This window comes from Canis lupus, chromosome 23 (genome assembly GCF_048164855.1).
Source record: "Canis lupus baileyi chromosome 23, mCanLup2.hap1, whole genome shotgun sequence".
NCBI lineage: Eukaryota > Metazoa > Chordata > Mammalia > Carnivora > Canidae > Canis > Canis lupus.
Genome location: NC_132860.1, coordinates 21,679,312 through 21,701,976, shown reverse-complemented (window position 1 = coordinate 21,701,976; position 22,665 = coordinate 21,679,312). Strand labels below are relative to the sequence as shown.

The 22,665-nt window shown below is 36.1% G+C and overlaps 2 protein-coding genes across 2 annotated transcripts; one reads left to right on the top strand and one right to left on the bottom strand.

Moving 5' to 3' along the window:
* The first annotated feature begins 10,117 nt into the window (after positions 1 to 10,117).
* Positions 10,118 to 11,059, top strand: LOC140615446 (olfactory receptor 56A3-like). The gene has a single exon (XM_072795306.1). The coding sequence runs from the start codon at positions 10,118 to 10,120 to the stop codon at positions 11,057 to 11,059; it is 942 nt and encodes a 313-aa protein (XP_072651407.1).
* Positions 11,060 to 19,287: 8,228 nt separating this feature from the next.
* On the bottom strand, positions 19,288 to 21,209 carry LOC140615445 (olfactory receptor 56A4-like). The gene is made up of 2 exons (XM_072795305.1): positions 20,961 to 21,209; positions 19,288 to 19,983 (listed from the first exon to the last, which is right to left on the bottom strand). Exons 1-2 carry the CDS (start codon positions 21,207 to 21,209, stop codon positions 19,288 to 19,290), a joined length of 945 nt encoding a protein of 314 aa, XP_072651406.1.
* Positions 21,210 to 22,665: the final 1,456 nt, after the last annotated feature.

The following is a 22,665-nucleotide window of genomic DNA, read 5'->3' as shown; positions in this document are numbered from 1 at the left end:
GAAACAAAAAAGACCCTAAATAGTCAAAGCAATTTTGAGGGTAAAAAAAGCTAGAGGTATCAAAATTACAAATTTCAAGATACACTACCAATAGTATGATTTTGGTACGAAAACAAACATATAGATCAACAAACAAAATAGAGGGCCCAGAAATAAACCATGCTTATATGTCAATTAACCTATAACGAAAGAGGCAAAAATATACAATGAGGAAAAGACAGTTTCTTCAACAAATGATGCTGGGAAAACTGGACAGCCAAATGCAAAAGAATGAAACCAGACAACTTACTAACACTATACCCAAAAATAAACCCAAAATGGATTAAAGACCTAAATGTGAGACCTGAAACCATAAAAATTCTAGAAGAGAATGTAGGCAGTAATTTCTTTGACATTCACTATAGCAACATTTTTCTAGACACGTCATCCTAGGGAAGGGAGCAAAAGGAAAAATAAAAGATTTCCACACAGTGAAAGATGCCATCACCAAAACAAAAAGCAACCAACTGAATGAGAGAAGACATTTGCAAATGATTCAATAAGGGGTTAATTTCCAAAATATATAAAGAACTTACACAATTCAATACCAAAAAAACAAACAAATGAACAAACAAACCCACAATTAATCTAATTAAACATGAGCAGAGGACCTGAATAGACATTTTTCCAAAGAAGGCATACAGATGGCCAACAGACACATGAAAAGATGCTCAACATCACTAATTATAAAGGAAATGCAAATCAAAACTAGCGAGAGATTACCTTGCACCTGTCAGAATAGTTCTAATTTAAAAAAGAATAAATAACAAATGTTGGTAAGAATATGGAGAAAAAGGAAACTTCATGCTCTGTGGTGGGATTGTAAATTGGTAGAACCACTATCAAAAACAGCGTGGACATTCCTCAAGAAATTAAAAATAGAAATATATGATCCAATAGATCCAATAAATCCACTACTGGGTATTTACCCAAAGAAAATGAGACACTAATTGAAAAATTATATATGTACTTCTATGTTTACTGCAACAATATTTACAACAGCCAAGCTATGGAAGCAGCCCAAAAGTCTATTGACAAATGAATGGATAAATAAGATGTGATTTTATATATATAAATATTTATGTATTTATATATTTATATATAGAGAGAGAGAATAGAATATTACTCAGCCATTAAAAGAATGAGATCTTGCCATTTGTGACATGAATGGACCCAGAGGATACAATAAGTCAGACAGATATAGACAAATACCATATGATTTCAATTATACATGAAATCTAAGAAAACAATACAAATGAATAAACAAACAAAAAGCAGAATCAGATCTATAAATATGGAAAATAACCTGATGGTTGCCATGAAAGGAGAGAGCTGGGAAGATGGACAAAATAGGTGAAGGGGAATAGGAGATACAGGCTTCCAGTTGTGGAATGAATACATCATGGGAATAAAAGGTACAGAACAGGGAATATAGTCAATGATAACTACAATAGCATCGCATGGTAACAGATGGCAGCTACACTTGGGGTGAGTATAGCATAACCTATAGAATTATTGAATCACCATGTTGTATACCAAAAACTAATGTAACATTGTCTGTTAAACAAATAAATAAATAAATATTTATTTGTATATATATATAAATATATTTATTTGTATATATAAATATTTATTTATATATTTATTTATTTGTACATTATATATATATATACACACACACACACACACACACACACAACCCACATAATAAGAGAAATACTTGCAAATTATGTATCTGATAAGGGAATTGTATCCAGGAAATAAAAAGAATTTTTCCAACTCAACACAAAGAAACAACCCAATTAATAAATGGGTTTAAATAAATGGGAGAATAAATAAATAATAAATGGGGGAAAAGATGCATTTTTCCAAAGGAGATATACAAATGACCAATAAGTATGAAAAGATGTTCAATATCTTGAAAATGAAAATCAAAACCATAATGACATACTATTTTATTCTAAGATTTCTATAATCAAAAAGGCAGGTTAATGAGGATGTGAAGAAATAAGAATCCTCACACACTACCAGTGGGGTTATAAAATGATGCAGCCACTTTGGAATAGAGTCAATTTCTCAAAAGTTTTTATGGATTTACTATATGACCCAGCAATTCTATTCCTAGGTAAACAATATATATATATGTGTATGTGTATATATATATACACACACACACACACATACATATTATATATATTATATGTTATATACATACATATATAATATATAATATACATATATTTTTGTACATATATAATATATATTATATGTATATACATATATTTCTATGTATGTATATATGTATATATGTCTATACAAAAGTGCTACACAAATGCTCATAGCAACATTATACATAATAGATAAAAATGGAACCAATCCAAATATCCATTAATTGATGAATGAATGGATCAATAAAATGTGGTATATCCATGCAATAGGATATTATTCAGCAATAAAAATAAATGGAAGTACTGATACACACTACAACATGGAAAAACCTTAAAGAGATGCTGGCTGAAAGAAGCCAATGTTAAAGAACCACACGTTTCAGGATTTCACTTATATATGTCCATAATAAGAAAATCGTTAGAAACAGAGAGTATATTAGTAGTTTCCTAGGTGCTGATTGGGAAGGGGGGCTTGGGAAAAATAGAGAATGACTCGTAATGGGTATGAGGTTTCTTTTTGGAATGATAAAATATTACTAAATTAATGATGATGATAATTGCACAACTCTGAGTTTATTAAAAACTATTAACAACAGATGTTGGTGAAGGATGTGGAGAAAGGGGAACCCTCTTACACTGTGAGTGGGAATGCAAACTGGTGCAGTCATTCTGTAAAACGGTATAGAGGTTCCCAGCAATTGCACTACTAGGAATGTATTCAAAGGATACAAAGTGATTTGAAATGATACATTTACCCCAATGTTTACAGCAGCAATGTCCACAATAGCCAAAATATCAAAATAACCCAGATGTCCATTGACTAATGAATGAATGAAGAAGATGTGGTATATAAATACAATGGAATATTATTCAGCCATCAAAAAAACGAAACTTTGCCATTTGCAACAACATGGCCTGAACTAAGAGGGTATTAGGCTAAGCAAAATAAATCACTCAGAAAAAGACAAATACCATATGATTTTACTTATATATGGAATTTAAGAAACAAAACAGATGAGTGTAGGGGAAGCAAAGAAAAAATAAAATAAGACAAAAACAGAGAGGGAGACAAACCCATCTCTTGATGCTGAATTGTAGGAAACAAACCAAGGGTGATGGGTAAGGGGATTGGGTAACTGGGTGATGTGTTTTAAGGCGGGCACTTTATGTAATGAGCACTGAAAGTTATATGCAACTGGTAAATCACTAAATTCTACCCCTGAAACTAATAATAAAATATATGTTAGCTAAATTGAATTCAAATTAAAAAAAAATTTTAAGTATACACTTAAAAAAAGAAAAATGGGAAAAAAGGTACAAATTTCCAATATGTGGAAGGGGAAAAGAACATCGTTATATGGAATAGACTTTAAAAAGATAATAAATGAAAATTGTGAACATTGTAACAATAAATTTGACAACTATACAAAATGGACAAATTCTTCAGTGGCACAAATTATCAAAACTGATTATGATGGCTAGTTTTGTCAGCGTGGCTGGGTCATGAAATGCCTAGATATTTGGTCCCATATTATTCTGGATATTTCTGTGAGAGTGTTTTTGGATGAAATTAACATTTAAATTAGTGGAATTTGAATAAAACAGATTATTCTTCATAACATGGGTGAGGCTCATCCAATCAGTTGAAGTCTCAAATAAAACAAAAAGACTGGTGTGGTGCTGAACATGAGTGAATTAGCTAGCAGACTGCCTTATCTACCCTGGCTTTTTCTGATTCTATAGAAGATGGCCTTCAGACTCAAACTGAAAGATTAGCCCTCCTGAGTCTCAAGCCTGCCCACTCACCCTGCCAATTTTGGATTTGCCAGCCTCTCCTTACTCATAGGAGCCAATTTCTTAATAAACAAACAAATAAGTAAATGACTCTGATTAATTCACTCATACAAGAATAAAATTTGAATAAAGTTATATCTATTTATTTAAATTTATTTTACAACCCTTCCAAAAAATTGGTCACATATGGCTTCCATAGAGCATTCTCTCTTTCTCTCTCTCTCTAATATAAATAAATAAATCTTTTTAAAAATCATGCATTCTAATTTTTCACATTGACTAAAACAATTTAGGGAAACATTAAAGTCCAATTCATCCTGTTGATATTAATATATTTCACAAACAATTGTAACAAAAACATTGTAGAACTGATTCAAAAATAGTCAAATACTCCAACTTAGATGTGAACAATAGTCTCTTGTATATGAGAATGTAACAAACATCATAGTTAACCACACAAATCAGTATTGTTAAATATCTATTACTAATCAATACTAAATATCCATTATTTTGTAAATTGTGTTGGTTAACTGGGTTTCCCATTTGCAAAAAGCAAAGGTGATTATGTACTTTAGAATATCTACATAGGAAAAATTAAAAGTATTTAATAACTAGTATAGCTTGGACACTAAGTGATCAGAGTGAATTAGCATCATGAAACATAACCAAAGACCATCAGTTTGCCAAATATTTAACCCTTAATTGTTTGATCCTAAATAGATGACAGACACCAGGGCAGTGGTGGGGATAGTTGCCCAGAGATAATCAGAATAGCAGATTTTATCAACCAAGTATCTTGATGACCAAATGACTATACCAAAGCAACCAACAGAATATCAGCCCCAAGATAGACAACATAAAGCATAAATAAGAATACAAAAATAAAATACTTAAGAACTTATGGAAAAGATAACAACTTTGTGACCTTGAGATGGAGAAAGAGTTCCTAAACAAGGGTCCAACAGTAGAAACTATCAGGAGAGATCTAGACAGGGTTGCCTATGTCAATACTAAAGATTTCTACTCAACAAAAGATATCATGTTCAAAAATAGACAAATATATGAGAGATTAGGAGAGAATATTAGCAAAGTCTAAAGCTAGAATTAAATGTTCTAAACCCTAATTTTTTAAATAAAACGTTCTGTAAGTCATCACAAAAAAAGGAGAGCAAGAATGAGTAAAGAGTAAAAGTATATAATTCAAAGAGAGGAAAACCAGAATGACTAAGAAGTTTATTTTAAAAACACCAATAAAAAATAATAACAAATAAAAACACTAAGCAAACATAAAAACTAGATCAAGGGATCCCTGGATGGCGCAGCGGTTTAGCGCCTGCCTTTGGCCCACGGCGCGATCCTGGAGACCCGGGATCGAATCCCACGTCCGGCTCCCGGTGCATGGAGCCTGCTTCTCCCTCTGCCTGTGTCTCTGCCTCTCTCTCTCTCTTTCTCTCTCTGTGACTATCATAAATAAATAAATAAATAAATAAATAAATAAATAAATAAATCAATCAATCAAAACAATGAGGGCTACCCTCAACTATCATGTCTGTAAAGAAAAAATTGGATAATATCTAACAGTGCTATGGATATAAGAAATCAAGACACTTAAACTAATTCTGGTAGGATTGCATATAGGTATCCTAGAGAGAAATCTGGTATAGGTAGAGAAAAGTAAGTTTGAACCTCCTGATTCCGTAATCCTACTCTTAGGTATATAACAAAGGTAAACTTTCATATGTCCGTTAAGAAAATGGTAAAAGACAATGTCCCTCCTAATGTATTAATAACAAGGTCCCAACCTAAATGTTGCCTATATTAATAAAAAGTTACATACATACAATAGAATACTATCAAAATTAAAAGAAATGAACTATATTTGCATGTTGTATCTTGGACAAGTTTTTTTAAAAAAAAGTATTAAGTGAAAAATTAAGAGCCAAGATGAGATTTATAATAAATATGTAAAAATTGAACACTCATCAACACTGAGAAAAACTTTCTTTTGGATAACCCGTAGAGAAATAAACATATTAAAAGTGAATTAGAAAGAATATATATTAAATAAATAAGGTTTGTGCCTTTTGGAGGGGGCAGAGATTCAGATGGAAGTTAAGTGATGAAGTAAAATTAAATAAGATTTTATTATTAATATTAATAAACAAAAACATTAGCATAAAGCCAAATTAAGGTCATAATACTAATGTACAATAATGTAAAGAATGTGAGTACCTCAATTCAGGGCACCAGTGGCCCCAAAGTAAAATTAAGGAAGACTTCATGCTCCATAACAATTATTCAGTTAAAATCAAATTACATTTTCATTGTAACAAAAATACTCTTACATGGGTATCCTCTCTGGAAAATGCATTTCATTTCTCAATAGGTAAAATTTTTGTTTCATTTCCATTTTATCATTATAATGGCATGGTTAAAGTCACTATACGTGATTATCCATTCAACAATACAGACAGACAATATCAATCCTTCACTGAGCATGTGCCTGAAATGCACAAAAATGTGTAGATGAACTTAGAGCATCCTTGGAGGAAGATGATAGCATACACATACACAAATGAATGCTCACGTGCAAATGTAAGCCTTTGACATTCAAAGAAATAATCCACTGTAGGTGATATATACAACATAGCACCCCCTAGGGCTGGGCTCCCAAAGGCTCTTTTTCCCAGGTAGAAACAATCATTCTCTTCCTTAACTACATGGCTATTTGTTCTAGACGGGCCTTATGAGGTTGCTAATCTTCATTTTCATCACCCTCTATAGGGAAGAGGGATGGACAGTTTCCCCCAGAGTGGATCCCTAAAGCCACTGGGATTATTAGAGTCTCAGCTTTACTAGTCAGAGCTCCATTATCAGTGGAGGCAGAACCCATGCTACAATACCCTCTGAAGGTGAGTCTGTGAAAGAAAGTCTGGAGAGGTACCCGTAGGGCACAGACATCAAGATTTGCCAGAAGACAGGGCCTTATCTTTTCAATCAAGATGTGTATCCCTGTCCTTTCCTGAGTCAAGGGTGCTTAAGTAGTCAGAGGTAATAGAGATTATAGCCTGTGTGACAAAAGGACCCTTCTTAGCTGCCTTGACCACAACTGGGGCTTCATGTACCAGGGATATATACTTAAGCTGGAATTTGCCCATGGAATATCAACCAATCTTGGGATAGCTGAAAAGTAGGACTTTTTTTCAATAAAATAATCTGATGTTTTTAATCTGAAGTCTGTAAATCTAGAAGCCATACAGGAGGAAATCTGTGTATATATACTTGATTCATTAGGGAGAGAAGTAAACTCATCCTATGTCATGACAAAGGTCAAAAAACAAAGATACGTATAAGTGCAAGGAGAGGGAGATAACTTACCTCAGTTCAAGATAAAGAATTTCTAAAAGCTGGAATACTAATACTAGAAAAAGCTGCCAGGAAAAAAAAAGTAATTTCCTTTCTGTCTCTGGATCCAGTCCATAATTCAAAGGATAGACTGGTGGGAATATTTCACAAGTTTATCCAAATACCATGGGGCTAGGCAACCTTTTCATCCCCTCCAAATTTCAAAGCTGTGTTTCTAGCATCCCATAACACAGTTCCATCCTGGAGCCTAGGGAAAGGGCTTAAATTAATTCCCTGCATTAGTTTCCAACTTCAACTGGCTTTCTTCAGTCTGACCCTCATGGAGGCAAGAAAAACTAGCTTTGGGGCTTCTGTCCTATTCACCATAGATGGTCTCTGATCGCAGAGGACGATTGAAAAAGGAAACAAAAAGTATCTATGTACATCCAAATAGTTTAGCCTAGAGGTGAGTAGATACTCATTGTTGAATAAATTGTTGGTTGAAAAAAAGGAGACAGGAAGAAAAAAAAAGAAAAAAAAGAGAATAGAACCATAAGATGGAAAATCCTTCCTTTGTGCTCTCTAGAAATTCTATCCTAGTGCTAGAAATAATCTTTCCAAGACTACTTAGAAAATTTTTTAAAAATTCTCCTTCTTCTAGGTTTCCTTATGGATCCTCTTTTCCTGCAGCAGGGGTGCTTCCATATGGCTGGACTCTCTAGAAATCAGGCAGGGATCCTTCATCCAGCTTAACTAAGGTGAGATTGGAAGCTGTGCTAAGAATGAAAGTGCTATAATGTTACTGTATAAGATGTGAGCAGAGGAGAAGCTGGAATAAAAAAAATGAAGTGCAAAAGACAAGTCCTGACAGGAGGAAGTAGTGTCAGAATTTGACACTGAAATTTGCATGTGCTGTGATAAAACTGGCTGGTATAACAGCAAATCTTCCTTGTACTGTGTCTCATTGGCACAAATGAGACAACTTTAAACTTTAAAACCACTCTGAAATTTATGTAGACATTGTTAGCATATGCTATCCTTAATAACAGGAAAAGAAGTGGGAGATAAGGTAAACTCTCCATGTGTCTTAAAATTATTTTTGCCTCCAGGAAGAGACACACGGTTCCTGGCAGACACTTAAAGGAGAGCATTCCCTTGATTTTAAGGCAGAACATCAAATGGAATGAAAAGAGGAGTTGGGGAAGAGGAGGGTAATTCCCACTACCGTTCTCTGACCCAGCAGTTCCCGAGGCTATTGGTAAGAAGGTTCAGGTCTAAGAAACAACAAGGTGATCAGGACTGGACCTATAGGAGCAAGGACATATACAGATGGAAACAAGCATGTCATTTTAACAGCTACATCACATGGATTGTGATGACTAAAAACTATTTTCAGTTCTCCATTCATAATTCTGTTAAAAATCCTCTTATCTCCTCAGCCCCCATTCCAAAACTACCTCTCTACTGTTGTAATCAATTTTCAAAAATTTTTGCTACCTTAGAAGGACAGATTTTTGTCCTTTGACAGAGACTGAGGAACCAAAGACATTATCATGGCATGCCAGGTCTCAGAAGAATTCTGAGAGACTATCCAACTAATGATCCTTTGCTGGTGAGATGTAGTACAGTATAGGTGACTAAAAGTTGGGTTTAAAATGAAATAGAATTTTGCATCTAGATTGAAAGTTTTACTACCTATGATCTTCTGATTTTCTCAAGCTTTCTTCACCTCATTTTCCTCATTTGTAAATTCATATTAAGGCATACCTCACACAGTTGTTTTAATAGTAAAGTGAGATAATGCTGCTAATATATTTTAACACAGTTCCTGGTAAGTGTTGGAAATCCATTCAATACACTGCAGAGGTTTGTATTTTCCTGCTAGCTAAACAAATGCAAAACGGTGAAATTTAAACACTGATGAAGCAGAGTAATTTCCAATCATGGGATGACACCTGAGCAGAACATCAGTACTAGATGGACAAATCTAGGGACCCTACACAGCATGATTTTAAAGACTCTAGACATGCTGATGTTAAACATTTTGAAGGTATCTCTCATTGCAATAGATAACTCTTTTTCACAGGAGTTTTTTGGACTTGTCTTTAAAATTCAACAGGAGGGGAGTCCTGGGAACACTTGACTTCCCTGTGACTGAAGTTAATATTTACCTATACTCTCCAAATATTCTGCATAATGCTCTGTTATTATTCTTAGTATTGTTGTTATATTTATCTATTCTTATCACACCCAACAGATTGTCATTTCCTTGAGAACAAGGATAATACTTAATCTTTGTGTCTCTTGTATATAAAAGATGAATAAAAGGTACATGGGAAGAAAGGAGTGACAACACTGAACAGTACCTGCTGTGGAGGTTAGGGACATTATATGGACAACTGGGTAAAGGGATTCAAAGAGGAATTACTAAAGGCCAATCTCACCACCTTCACACTGCTTAAATTAAAGGACCTATTTTTTCAAAAGTAAGGATGCTGCCTCACAGCTAACTGAAATTACTAATTCTATTTTATAAGGTTGATTCATTAAGAAATTAGAAATATTCCAGAAGTGAGAAAAAATTTGTTAAGGATTGAAATTAATTTCTTCTCCTATATGTAATATGCAAAATCTCCAGTTAAAGCAAAATAGAGCCATAAGTTGATTCCAATGAAGTGACTTTCTCTTCCATTTTAATTACAGTCAGAGGTTAATTTTGATCCTAACTTTTTAGATCGCGAAAGAAAATCTATAGAAACAAAATCCACAAGATGACACCTCACAGAAATGGCTCCACTGGGGTTTCAGAGTTCCTCCTGAATTGTTTTGTCAGGTCCCCCACTTGGCAGCTCTGGTTGTCCCTGCCCCTCAGCATCTTGTTCCTTGTGGCCATGGGGGCCAATGCTGTTCTCCTGATCACCATCTGGCTGGAGGCCTCTCTACACCAGCCCATGTACTACCTGCTCAGCCTCCTCTCCCTGCTGGACATTGTTCTCTGCCTCACTGTCATCCCCAAGGTCCTGGTCATCTTCTGGTTTGACCTCAAGTCCATCAGCTTTGATGCCTGCTTCCTACAGATGTACATCATTAATTGTTTCTATGCCATGGAGTCCTGCACATTTATGGTCATGGCCTATGACCGCTATGTGGCCATCTGCCACCCACTGAGGTACCCATCTATCATCACTGAACGATTTGTAGCTAAGGCTGCTGCCTTTATTTTGGCCAGAAATGGGATTGTAACAGTGACTCTCCCCATTCTATCATCTCGACTCAATTATTGTGGGAGAAATATTATTGAGAATTGCATTTGTGCCAATTTGTCTGTCTCCAAGCTCTCCTGTGATGATGTCACCATCAATCGCATTCTCCAATTTGCTGGAGGCTGGACACTGCTAGGATCTGACCTCATCCTCATCTTCCTCTCCTACGGCCTTATACTCCGAGCTGTGCTGAGACTCAAGGCAGAGGGTGCCATGGCCAAGGCCCTGAGCACATGTGGTTCTCACTTCATCCTTATCCTCTTCTTCAGCACCGTCCTTCTGGTCTTCGTGCTCACTCATATGATGAAGAAGAAAGTCTCCCCTGATGTGCCAGTCTTGCTCAATGTCCTCCACAATGTCATCCCCGCAGCCCTCAACCCCATTGTTTATGGAGTGCGAACCCAGGAGATCAAGCAAGGAATCCAGAGATTACTGAAGAAGGGGTGGTAGTGAAGACAATTGGATCTCTGCATTCCTAATATAGGGATGAGTTATAAATCAGTTAATGAAAACTTGGGTTGAAACTCATAGCTCCATATAGGTCAAGACATAAGATTAAGGAAAGTAAGTTAAAATGTGAAAGAATTTCTTGACTCTATCCCTCTGCTTCAAACCCTAATAATCCCCTAAGAAAAATCTGGCATCTCTGTGACTTTTTAAAAATTTTCCCCAATCTTTGTAATTCTATCTTATCTACAATGTGAAAACTCAGGAGGATGAATTCTACAGATAAGAAATGAATCCCAGTTAATATTGTATTTACTATTCTATACAGGTCATTTTTAAAAAATATATAACTGTGTGGGCACCTGGTGGTTCAGTCAGTTAAGCATCTGGCTCTTGATATCAGCCCAGGTCATAATCTCACAGTCATGAGATCAAGCCCTGCATCAGGCTCTGCGCTCAGCAAGGAGTCCACTTGAAAAATTCTCTCTCTCTCTTCCTCTCCCTCAGGCTCTCTCCCTTGCACTCATGCTCTCTCTCTCTCTCATTCTGTCCAAAATAAATAAATAAATCTTAAAAATGTGTGTATATATATATATATAAACTGTGGATATTAATGTCTTTGTTTATAATATTATTAATTTATTATTGTTTTCAACCTAGTTGTATAATCCAGTTGAAAAAGACACAGTCTTTAAATATCAGCTCTGAATGATGAAAAATAACTAGTGTCCATAAGTAAATCTCTTTTAGTTACCTCCAACCGAGCCAATAACTTTTTTCTCCTTGACCAAGCAAAAACTTCCTTTTCTGGTGCAACCTTCAAATGGTTAGAGTTTTTGCAAGAAGTGCTCATATGTGGAAAAATGGCATTTGCTGGGTTTCAGAGAAGTTATCTCACAAAGCCTTTCTTCCATGTCTTCACACTACTATCTGTGCTTGAAGCTTCATCTTCAGGGGTCAAAGATTCACTTTGTGATATGTTTATAGAGTTCTGCTTTGGTGTACTAATATGTCACAGCATCAGAAGATGTTCCAGTAATGAAACTTTAATATACTAAGACCTACTATGAATTGAACAAAGATTTTCTAGGCATCTGCTCTGGTATAGGAACTTCGTTGGAGTTCGAGGGCACAAAGATGCACAGAACAAATTTATAGTCATTTGGAAATGCACAAGCTGTTTAGACAGAATATAAAGCAATCTAGACCCTATAACTTTGAAGGAATGTTTTCTTCTACTTAGAAGGAGATGGAAATAAATGATATATGAATAAGTACAGTAAGCAACTTGAAAAAAAGAAAAATCCTGAGATGGTGAGTTAGAAGTTATGTACTCTAGTTCTTGCACAACCACATACAAGATTTGTGACCGGGAACAAATTAGTAGCATCCCTATAGCATCTTCATCTACTACATGAAAACAGTGAACTAGTTATTTTAAAACACATTTCTCCTTCTCAGAGTCTATGAAACCATGATCTGCCTTAAGATAGGCATCACTCATGCTATTGAGTCTTGTTTCCAAGCATGGGCATGAACACTTCCTCCCACTCTCTCATGACAGCTGAAACTAAATGGGAAATTTAAACATTGTATCAGGAATAACTTCCAAATACTATAATTTATAATTTTGTTCACAGGTGGAAATCCAAGCCTTCTTGAAAGATCATTTATATATGCACATGTATAGGTCCAGCCTGCATTCACCTGCCCAGAGGAAGTCGGTGGTCCTTCCTAATGGGAGGACTCTTTGTATGTTTATTTCATGATCCGATAACCTTGATGCCCCCTCATAAACAAAGCATACTGAAAAAGCTGTCATAAGATTTGAGCCATACTATCTGAGTCTTAAAAATCTGTCATACTATTTGAGTCTTCATCTTGTCTTTAGGATTCACATGCTCCTAGAATTACTGATGGGGGAAATATCAATTCGGGAAAGTCCTACTAGATCCCAAATTATAGGTTCCTGCCTTCTGACCCTAAAATGAAAATGCCTCACAGTCCACTATCAGTACAGTTCCCCAAGTCTAGGCCCTTTGTCTTGAAATAAACTACTTAACAAATCACTGATCTATTTAAGGTTGGGTCCTCCACATGTTGTCTGTTTCTTTAATCCTCCGTTCAGTAATGAAAATAATCTTTCTTCTAATGGTCTTTGGTTTCACTACTGATGGACTCCTATTAGCACCTGCTTGAAAATGAAAATACATGTACTTCATCCTAGTAATAAATAATAATTGCAGGGAATATTAGGTCAAAATTTCCTTCACACAATGCACCTTTATTATATAGACTAGATATCCAACTAAAATTTTACTGTTGAGGGGCCCCTGGGTGGCTCAGTGGTTGAGCATCTGCCTTTGGCTCAGGGCATGATGCTGGGGTCCCAGGATCAAGTCCTCCATCAGGCTGCCGGTAGGGAGCCTGCTTCTCCCTCCTCCATCTCTGTCTCCCTCTGTGTGTCTCTCATGAATAAATAAATAAAATGTTTTTTTAAATGGCCATAGTAATAAATGAAATGTCTCTCATTCATTTCTGCTTTACCATGAAGAGAAAAGGAGGCCAGGGAATCAGGGTAAATGATGACTTCTTTGTGCTAAAAATAATGAGAGAATATAGAATCTCAGAATGTAGGGTAAAATGGTGGAAGGCTTATTTTTAGCTCTCTGCACGTCAAACAGTCCCAAAATCCAATAACAGGACTAAGGCTAAAGATGAGTCCTAAATAAATCCAGGAAAATGTTATTACTAATTAGTGAATAATTACTTATTATTAGTGTTATTACTTATTAGTGAATAATAAGAAATATTAACCTGATAATAAGCAATGGTTGCTCAAGTGGAGTTTATCAGAAAGGAAATAATTACATCATATTTATTTATCTGAGCTGAAATCTTGCCTTGAAGATATTTCACAATTTTATACAATCAGTATTTAATATTGACTAGTTTTAATTTTTTTAAGGTTTTTAGAGGAGACATAAAATGTAGAAAGCCTTATAATCTACCATTCAAAATGAAACACAGTGGGAAATCTACCTTTCTGAACCATGGAGCAAATCCAGATAATGATAAATGAAGGATTTGTTGGAAACTTTAACATTACTAGGAATCACAGATTCTTTCCCTGTCACTGGGAGATGTATCAGACAAATATCTCAGGACATTGTAACTTACACTGGAGATTGATCTAAGAAAATATTTCAGAATGTTCACGGGGTATGACAGTGGCCCTGCAAGACAAATTTTGGGATGAGTTATTACTTTACTTAATATGTATTCAATACCTGATATGCCAGGCATATCATGATGCAGGATTCTAAATAGAGAAATCATTCCAGAAAGCAGTAAGCACTATAAAGAAAAAAAAATGGCATGATGTGCTAGAGTGACCTGAAGCAGGAGCAGGAGGCCACTTTGGGTGTAACTATTAAGGAGGTACTCTCTGTGTCCATTGAAAGATGAATGGATAAAGGAGCTGTGGTCTATGTATACGATGGAATATTACTCAGCCATTAGAAATGACAAATACCCACCATTTGCTTCGATGTGGATGGAACTGGAGGGTATTATGCTGAGTGAAATAAGTCAATCGGAGGACAAACATTATATGGTCTCATTCATTTGGGGAATATAAAAATTAGTGAAAGGGAATAAAGGGGAAAGGAGAAAAATGAGTGGGAAATATCAGAAAGGGTGACAAAACATGAGAGACTCCCAACTCTGGGAAATGAAAAAGAGGTAGTGGAAAGGGAAGTGGGCAGGGGGATGGGGTAACTGGGTGATGGGTACTGAGGGGGACACTTGGCGGGATGAGCACTGGGTTTTACTCTATATGTTGGTAAATTGAACTCCAATAAAAAATGTTTTTAATAAAAAAAAATAAGAAGGTACTCTCTGTGTAGGTTGGTCATTTTTGAACTGAGATTATGAATGTTGATAAATTAATCATTTGAACCTATAAGACTGTTCCAATCAGATGGAACAGTAAGCAAAGAGGCCAAAGCTGAGAACAGGTAGAGAAGTCCAAGAGGTAGTGGACATCCTAGCAGGGAGGGGGGATACAGCCAAAGGGAGGCTAAGGCAGAAGCCCAGGGCAATGGCCAATGGAAAGATCTGCAAGTAGCAGGACCTGTGACAAAGAACAAATGGATATTAAAAGGTGACTATCAGTTAAGACCTGGCAAAGGACTAGAGGTCAATCCAGAACTAGTAAATAGGAACTCACATCAGTACCAAAGCAGGCACCCAATCCTACAAACCAGAGACATACAGGAGAGAGGCTGGAATTTAAAGGCTAGACCCTATTATTATAATGATACTACAGATAGAATGCTACTACAGGGAGAACATTTTATCTTGGGCAAGGTTATTGGAATGGTGCTCAACATTAAGCATTTTCTTCAAATATTGATTAATTGCATAATTTCATTCTCATTACTCTTAGACTGGAGGAGGCAGATCTGAGCTGAAGAGTAGATTACTAAATCTGGCTGGGATAGCTGTAAATAAAAGAAATCTAAAAGAATCTCCTTTCCCTGTATACTTTACCAGGGATTCTGGGGGATCTCAGTTGTAGTGGCAGAGGCAGGGACATATTCTGCTTGTCCAATGAGAGGTTTCAAGTTTTCTTTCTATTGACTATATGTTTCATAACATCCTACTGTATGAATGTCTTCATTTATGTTTTAATTGAGGTATAATTGATATAACGTTATGTTAGTTTCAGGTGTACAACATAATGATTTGATATTTGCATATACTGTGAAGTGGTCACTACAGTCTACCTAACATCCATCACCATACATAGTTACAAAATTTTTTATGATAAGAACTTTAAGATCTACACTCATAGCAACTTTCAAATATGCAGTACAGTTTTATTACCTATACATCCCCATGATTTGTTATATAACTGAAACTTTATGCCTTTTGACCCCATTCACCAATTTCACCCAACCCCCGCCCCCCACTTCTGGCCACTATCAATCTGTTGTCTGTTTCTACAAGCTCAGGATTCTTTGTGTGCTATTTTAGATTTTATATGTAAGTGAGATTATACAGTACTTGCCTTTATCTGACTTATTTAACTTAGCATAATACCCTCAAGGTCCATCCCTATTGTCACAGATGGCAAGATTTCATTCCTTTTTATGGCAGACTAATATTCCAGTGTGTGTGTGTGTGTGTGTGTGTGTGTGTGTGTATCACATTTTCTTTATCCATTCATCCATCAATGGATATTTAGGTTGTTTCCATATCTTGAATATTATAAATAATGCTGCAGGGGTGCCTGGCTGGCTCAATCAGTAGAACATGGGACCCATGATCTCAGGGTCATGAGTTCAAGCCCCATATTGGGCATAGAGCCTATTAAAAAATAAGTAAACAAGTAAATAAATAGATAAATAAATAAATAAATAAATAAATCTGCAATGAACGTGGTAGTACATGTATCTTTTCCAATTAGTATTTTCAGTTTCTTCAGACAAATGCTGCCCAGAAGTGGAATTGATGGATCATTGGGTAGTTCTATTTTTAATTTTTTTAGGAACCTCCATATTGTTTTCTATAGGAGTTGCACAAATTTACATTGCTACTAACAATGCATAAGTGTTTCTTCTTCATATTCTTGCTAATACTTCTTATTTCTTATATTTTTGATAATATTCATTCTAATGGGTGTGATGTAATATCTTATTGGATTTTAATTTGCATTTCCCTGATGATAAATGATGTTGAGCATCTTTTCATGTACCTGTTGGTCATCTGTATGTCTTCTTTGGAAAAATGTCCATTAGATCCTCTGTCCATTATTTAATCAGATTTTCTTTTTGCTTTTGAGTTGTATGAGTTCATTACAAATTTGGGTTTTTTTTTATTTTTTAATTTACATTCAATTAGCTAATATTTAGTACATCCTTAGTTTCTAATGTAATGTTCAATAATTCATCAGTTGCATATAGCACCCAGTGCTCATCACATCACATACCTTCTTAATGGCCCATCACTCAATTATCCCATCCCCCTACTCACTTCCTCCCCAGCAACACTCAAGTTTTTTTCCTATAGTTAAAACTCTTCCTCTCTGATGACTTCCCCTTCATTATATATTTTGAATATTAACCCCTTATCAGATATATGATTTGCAAGTATTTTTTCCCATTTGATAGATTGCTTTTTCATTTTGTAGATGACTTCCTTTGCTGTGCAGAAGCTTTTTAGTTTGATGTAGTTTGAATAGTTTATTTTTGCTTTGGTGCTTTTGCTTTTGGTATCATCCAAAAAAATCAGTGCCAAGACTGATGTCAAGGAGCTTACTGCTATGTCCTTAAAACATTGTCTATTTTGAATATAAGAAGTCCATTACTCTGCTAAATTATGTTAATGAATGTTTTTACTCTTATAAAAATGATAAAACTTTTAATATCTATCTGCTAAAACCAGCACATGAAATTTCATCAACAAATAGTATTATTTTTTGATTAAGACTCCATAATCCAGATGCCACACACTAAGACCAAAAGTTTTGAGACAGTCAAAATTATTTATTAATTTAAAAAGCACCTACTATGTGCCAGATACACAGAAGAATTAAACACAGTTTCTGACTTTAATGAGACTATAGTCTCTGGAAAGTGGCAAACAAGTATGGATCCAGAGTACCCAGCATTTGAACAAATTTCTCAAAGAAAAAAATAGAAATAAGTGGATAATTCATAGACATAATTCATATCACACATCTAAATTGGATTTAAATACCACCTATTCACTCTTATGACTAAAAAAATGTGTCTCTAGCTTAGATCTTGCCCTTGAGCAGTGCCATATGTTCAATTGCTTACTTCTACTTCCCCATTTAGATATTTAATAGTTATTTTAAAAGTATAGTCATTTGTAGGAGTTTGGTATCAAAATAGAGTTAAGTGTCCAAAGCCAAACTTCTGATACCACACATTAAACAGGTTCCTTGATTAATGGCAACTCTGACTTTCCAACTACTCTTACAAAAAGTTGGAGAAATAGACTCTTAACTATGGAGAATAAACTGAAGTTATCAGAATGGAGATGGGTGGGAGTATGGGTTAAATAGGTGATGGAAATTAAGGAGTATACTTGTGATGATCCCTAGGTGTTGAGTGGAAGTGTTGAACCAGTATATTGTACACCTGAAACTAATATGCCACTGATGTTAACTAACTGGGATTTAAATTAAAACTTCAAAAAATATGGAAAGAGCCCAGATGTCCACTGACATATAAATGGATAAAGAAGATGTGGTATAGATATACAATGGACTATTACTCAGCCATCAAAAAGAATGAAATCTTGCCATTTGCCGTGATGTGGATGGGAGCAGAGGGCATTATGCTAAATGAAGTAATTAGACAGAGAAAGACAAATACTATATGATTTCACTCATATGTGGAATTCAAGAAACAAAACTGATGAACATAGGGGAGGTGAAGGAAAAATAAAGTAAGAACAGAGAGGGAGGAAAACCATAAGAAACTCTTAACTGTAGGAAACAAACTGAGGGTTGCTAGAGGGCGATGGGTAGGGGAATAGGGTAACTGAGTGATGTGCATTAAAGAGGGCATTTGATGTAATGAGCACTGGGTGTTATATGCAACTGATGAATCACTAAGTACTACCCCTAAAACTAATAATACACCATATGTTACCTAAATTGAATTTAAGTTAAAAATTTTTTAACTTCTTTTAAAAAGCCTTGGAGTCATCCTTTACTCCTCTCCATCTTTTATACACTACATGTGGACTCTCAGCAAATATTGTGACCCATAACTTTAATTTTTACTCAACATCTTAATCCAAGCCATTACTCCTTTCATTGGTTCCCCTAACCATACCCATATTTCCCATGTTCTATATAAACTGTCTCATCTTTGCCCTATGAATTAAATGTGATAGGCACTCAGAATTTAAAGACTGAGAAGGATGTGGAAGGTATTAAGTAATCATTTAATGAGTAATTGAAGGATCATGATGGCAAGGGGTTAAAATTAAAAAGCAATGGATTACCAAATGTGTGTTTAATGAAGATTTGAGAAGGAGTTAGTAAGGGTAAATATTGTGATAGTGGCTAGAGAAGGTTTAAGTTCAAGATGAGGATAGCATCATGGATGTCAAATATGTTTCTTGTGGCATTCAAATGAAACCAACACTAAAACAAACTTCCATAATCCCTGGTCTTTGACTCATATCTCTCAGAACTGGTACTTGAGTAGCTTGATAATCCCTTGTTTGATTTCCTGGGTTCGTACTCCATAAACAATGGGATTCAGAGCTGGTGGAATGAGGTGGTGTAAGACATTAAGAAGAATGGGTACCTCTAAGGGCACCTTCTTTCTTGCCTTGTTTGTAAAGATGAAGACTAGTAGCAATGTATAGAAGAAAAGTATAAGAATGAGATGGGAACCACAAGTACTCAGGGCTTTGGTGGCTGCACCTCCTGACTGCAGACGCATAACAGCCCTCAAGATGAAGCAGTAGGATAGCAAGATGAGCACCAGGTCAGAACCCAGTAGACACCAAACACTCACAAACTGGTAGAGCTTGTTTAGGTGGATATTCCCACAGGAGAGCTTTGCTACAGAAATGTTGGCACAGATACAGTTTTCCACCACATTGCTGGCACAGTAGTTGAGCCTGGCAGCCAGAACTGGTGTGGGTAGTGTGGCCAGCAAATTGCGGAAGACAATGAAGACAGCTGCATAAGTGACAAATTTTTCAGTGATGATGGATGGGTAGCGGAGAGGATAACAAATGGCCACATAGCGGTCATAGGCCATGACCAGGAAGGTGGAGGACTCCATGGGAAGGAATGTATTCATGATGAACATCTGCAGAAAGCAGCCTGCAAAGCTGATGGTCTTCATGTTGAACCAGAAGATGAGCAGGACCTGCCAGAATCATTATTCTCAAAAACTGCATCCATTTCCACTCTAGAGTACCTAACTTTGGGGAAACTCCCAATGTTTTTTTCAACCATCTATATCCCCAAACCATAGCCCCATAATCCCAGCTGGCACAGTATCCTAATTTCAAGTACCTTCTATGTGTATCCCAATTAAAGCCAGATTTATACACTTTTCTCTCTATCTATAGATAATGTCTTTTGCTTAAAAACGCTTATTTCTAGCCTGTCTTCTCTTGATCAACCGCAGATTTCTTACCCAAATTCCAGCTGAACACATCTGCCCACCTGAATGTATCACAAGAATATCAGAACTCAGTAAGTATAATACTTATATTTGGATACCCTCCAATCTCTTTATACACAAAAGAAACCTCTTCCAAATATGATTCCTATCTCAGCATATGATGTAAATATACATCCAGTTACATTTTAGTAAGTAAATTCTAGTCTTCTTGGATGTAAAGGTGGGATCATTCTGAGTCAAGAAGAATCTCTCCCTAGAAGTAAAAACAAAGTCCAAACTTGGCATTTCATTGACTGAGACATTGAAAGAGGGCCTGTCAGTTTGGAAGAATGAAACTTTTAATTTTTTTTTAATTTATTTATGATAGTCACACAGAGAGAGAGAGAGAGGCAGAGACACAGGCAGAGGGAGAAGCAGGCTCCATGCACCGGGAGCCCGACATGGGATTTGATCCCGGGTCTCCAGGATCGCGCCCTGGGCCAAAGGCAGGCGCCAAACCACTGTGCCACCCAGGGATCCCAAGAATGAAACTTTTAAAGAAGTGGACACTGAGAATGAAAGGGACATATGTGGGAGCTGTGATGAACCCAGTGTGATAGTGTGGGCAACTCATTAAGAATTTGCCTTCAGAGGTAGGAGGATTTATAGCAACAAAACAATACTATTCAGAGATAGATGACTGAGTACCTGGAAGTGAATCTAGAGGGGGGTCTAACCTTAGGAATGACAGTGAGGCAAAGGATGATGTCCAGCATGGAAAGGATGGCAAGCAGGTAGTACATGGGTTCATGCAGAGATGTCTCCTGCTGGATGGTGAGTAACAACACAAAGTTAGCCCCAAGGGCCAAAACCAGAAGGGGAGCCAGGACTACAGAGAGCCAATGCTGTGTGTCCTGCAATCCTGGGAAGCAGATCATCAGGAATTCAGTCACTTGGGTGCCTGTGTTGTTGAGAAATAATACCATGACTGGCAGGTGGGCCTGAAACTGGCTGAAAGAAAAGACATGAATTCACAGTTTGACTGTTTCCTTAGTAACTTCTAACTGATGTACTGCCTCTGTTCTAGGCCATCAAGGTTCTCCACAGTTCAAATGACATAAAATCTGTCTACAACTTAAATTATACAAGTTATTCTTTGTTAAAACAATGCCCTTAGCATTCATAACTATGAATAAAGAATAATTCCATTCACAAATATATTCCAACTCTACACATAGACTCAGCCACCAATAGAACATTCTTTGCACTTTGTCTCACTTCTTGTTTTTATATGTGATATCCTACTCCTAGAATCAACTCTCTTGCCTTCAGATAACTAACTTCTGCCTCTCCCATTCTATCTGGACAAGAAGTTACAGTTCTTAGGAATATTTTTTCTTGTTATTTTTCCTGTATCCATAGTTACATGCCTCTTCTTTCCATTGTTTCTTTATGATCCTTAAATATCCTGAGCAGGCTGCTGTTAAAACATTAATAAAACTCTCCTATACAAATGACATTTCCTACTTGTATTCCAAAAAAGTCAGTGCTCCATCTGTCAGCAATGGAATTTCATCTTTTTTATTATAGCACAGAGGAAAGCACTTCATGCACCTGCTGACATCATAGGCACTCAATAAGTACAAATCAGATATATGAGATTAACAGATTATTGAATGCATTAAAATACCCTTGACTTTTTTAATTTTGCATCTCCATATCTTGCTGTACTGTGAACCACCAGCAGTCTTGTTTAACACTCAGTATAAAGTTGAACAAAGCAGAATGGGGAAAAAATTAGTGATAAAACCTAGGGATGAAAATAATAAAGACAAAAGATACCTGTCCTGCATGTTACTTGCATCTAGGTTTGGAAAATAACTTAAAATAATGAAATAAAAACCACTCTATTTCCTGGGTTGAGAAAAAATAAGGAAATGAAGCTTCTAGAATAAGAATAACTAAAGGAATATTGAAATATGCCCCAGGACAGGATGCACACACTGGAGCTTCAGTTCTCTTCAAGTATCTTCTTAATCATCTCAGGCCCTGATGGGAAGAAGTTGCCACGTTCTGCTGTATTCTCCTCTGAGGCATGCTCCTCTGCTGTATTCTCCCTCCTCTGGGGAAAAGCCATCTCTCACAGATGGATTTGGGGGCATGTTGTTAGGATGCCCCCAAGCATTCATACACACATATACACAAATCTCCCAATCAAGGATTAGAGCTGTTTATTTGTTTTTCTTGAATATATAATGTGGGCTTCTCATCAGGATTTTTCTTTATCTGGACCAGTGGATCTCAAATGTAGGTGTGTATGAGATCACCTAGAGAGCCAGTTGAAATGCAGATTGCTGATACCAACCTCCAGAGTTACTAATCTTATAGTTTGGGGGGATAAGGAGCCAAGAATTTCCCTTTCTAACAAGTTTCCAGGCAATG

Excerpts from the sequence above, each read along its gene's own strand:
- LOC140615446 (XM_072795306.1), top strand. The coding sequence starts at position 10,118 with ATGACACCTCACAGAAATGGCTCCACTGGGGTTTCAGAGTTCCTCCTG.
- LOC140615445 (XM_072795305.1), bottom strand. The coding sequence starts at position 21,209 with ATGGTATTATTTCTCAACAACACAGGCACCCAAGTGACTGAATTCCTG. Across the intron at positions 19,984-20,960 it reads GCCTCACTGTCATTCCTAAG|GTCCTGCTCATCTTCTGGTT; the intron begins GTTAGACCCCCC and ends TGATTCTGGCAG.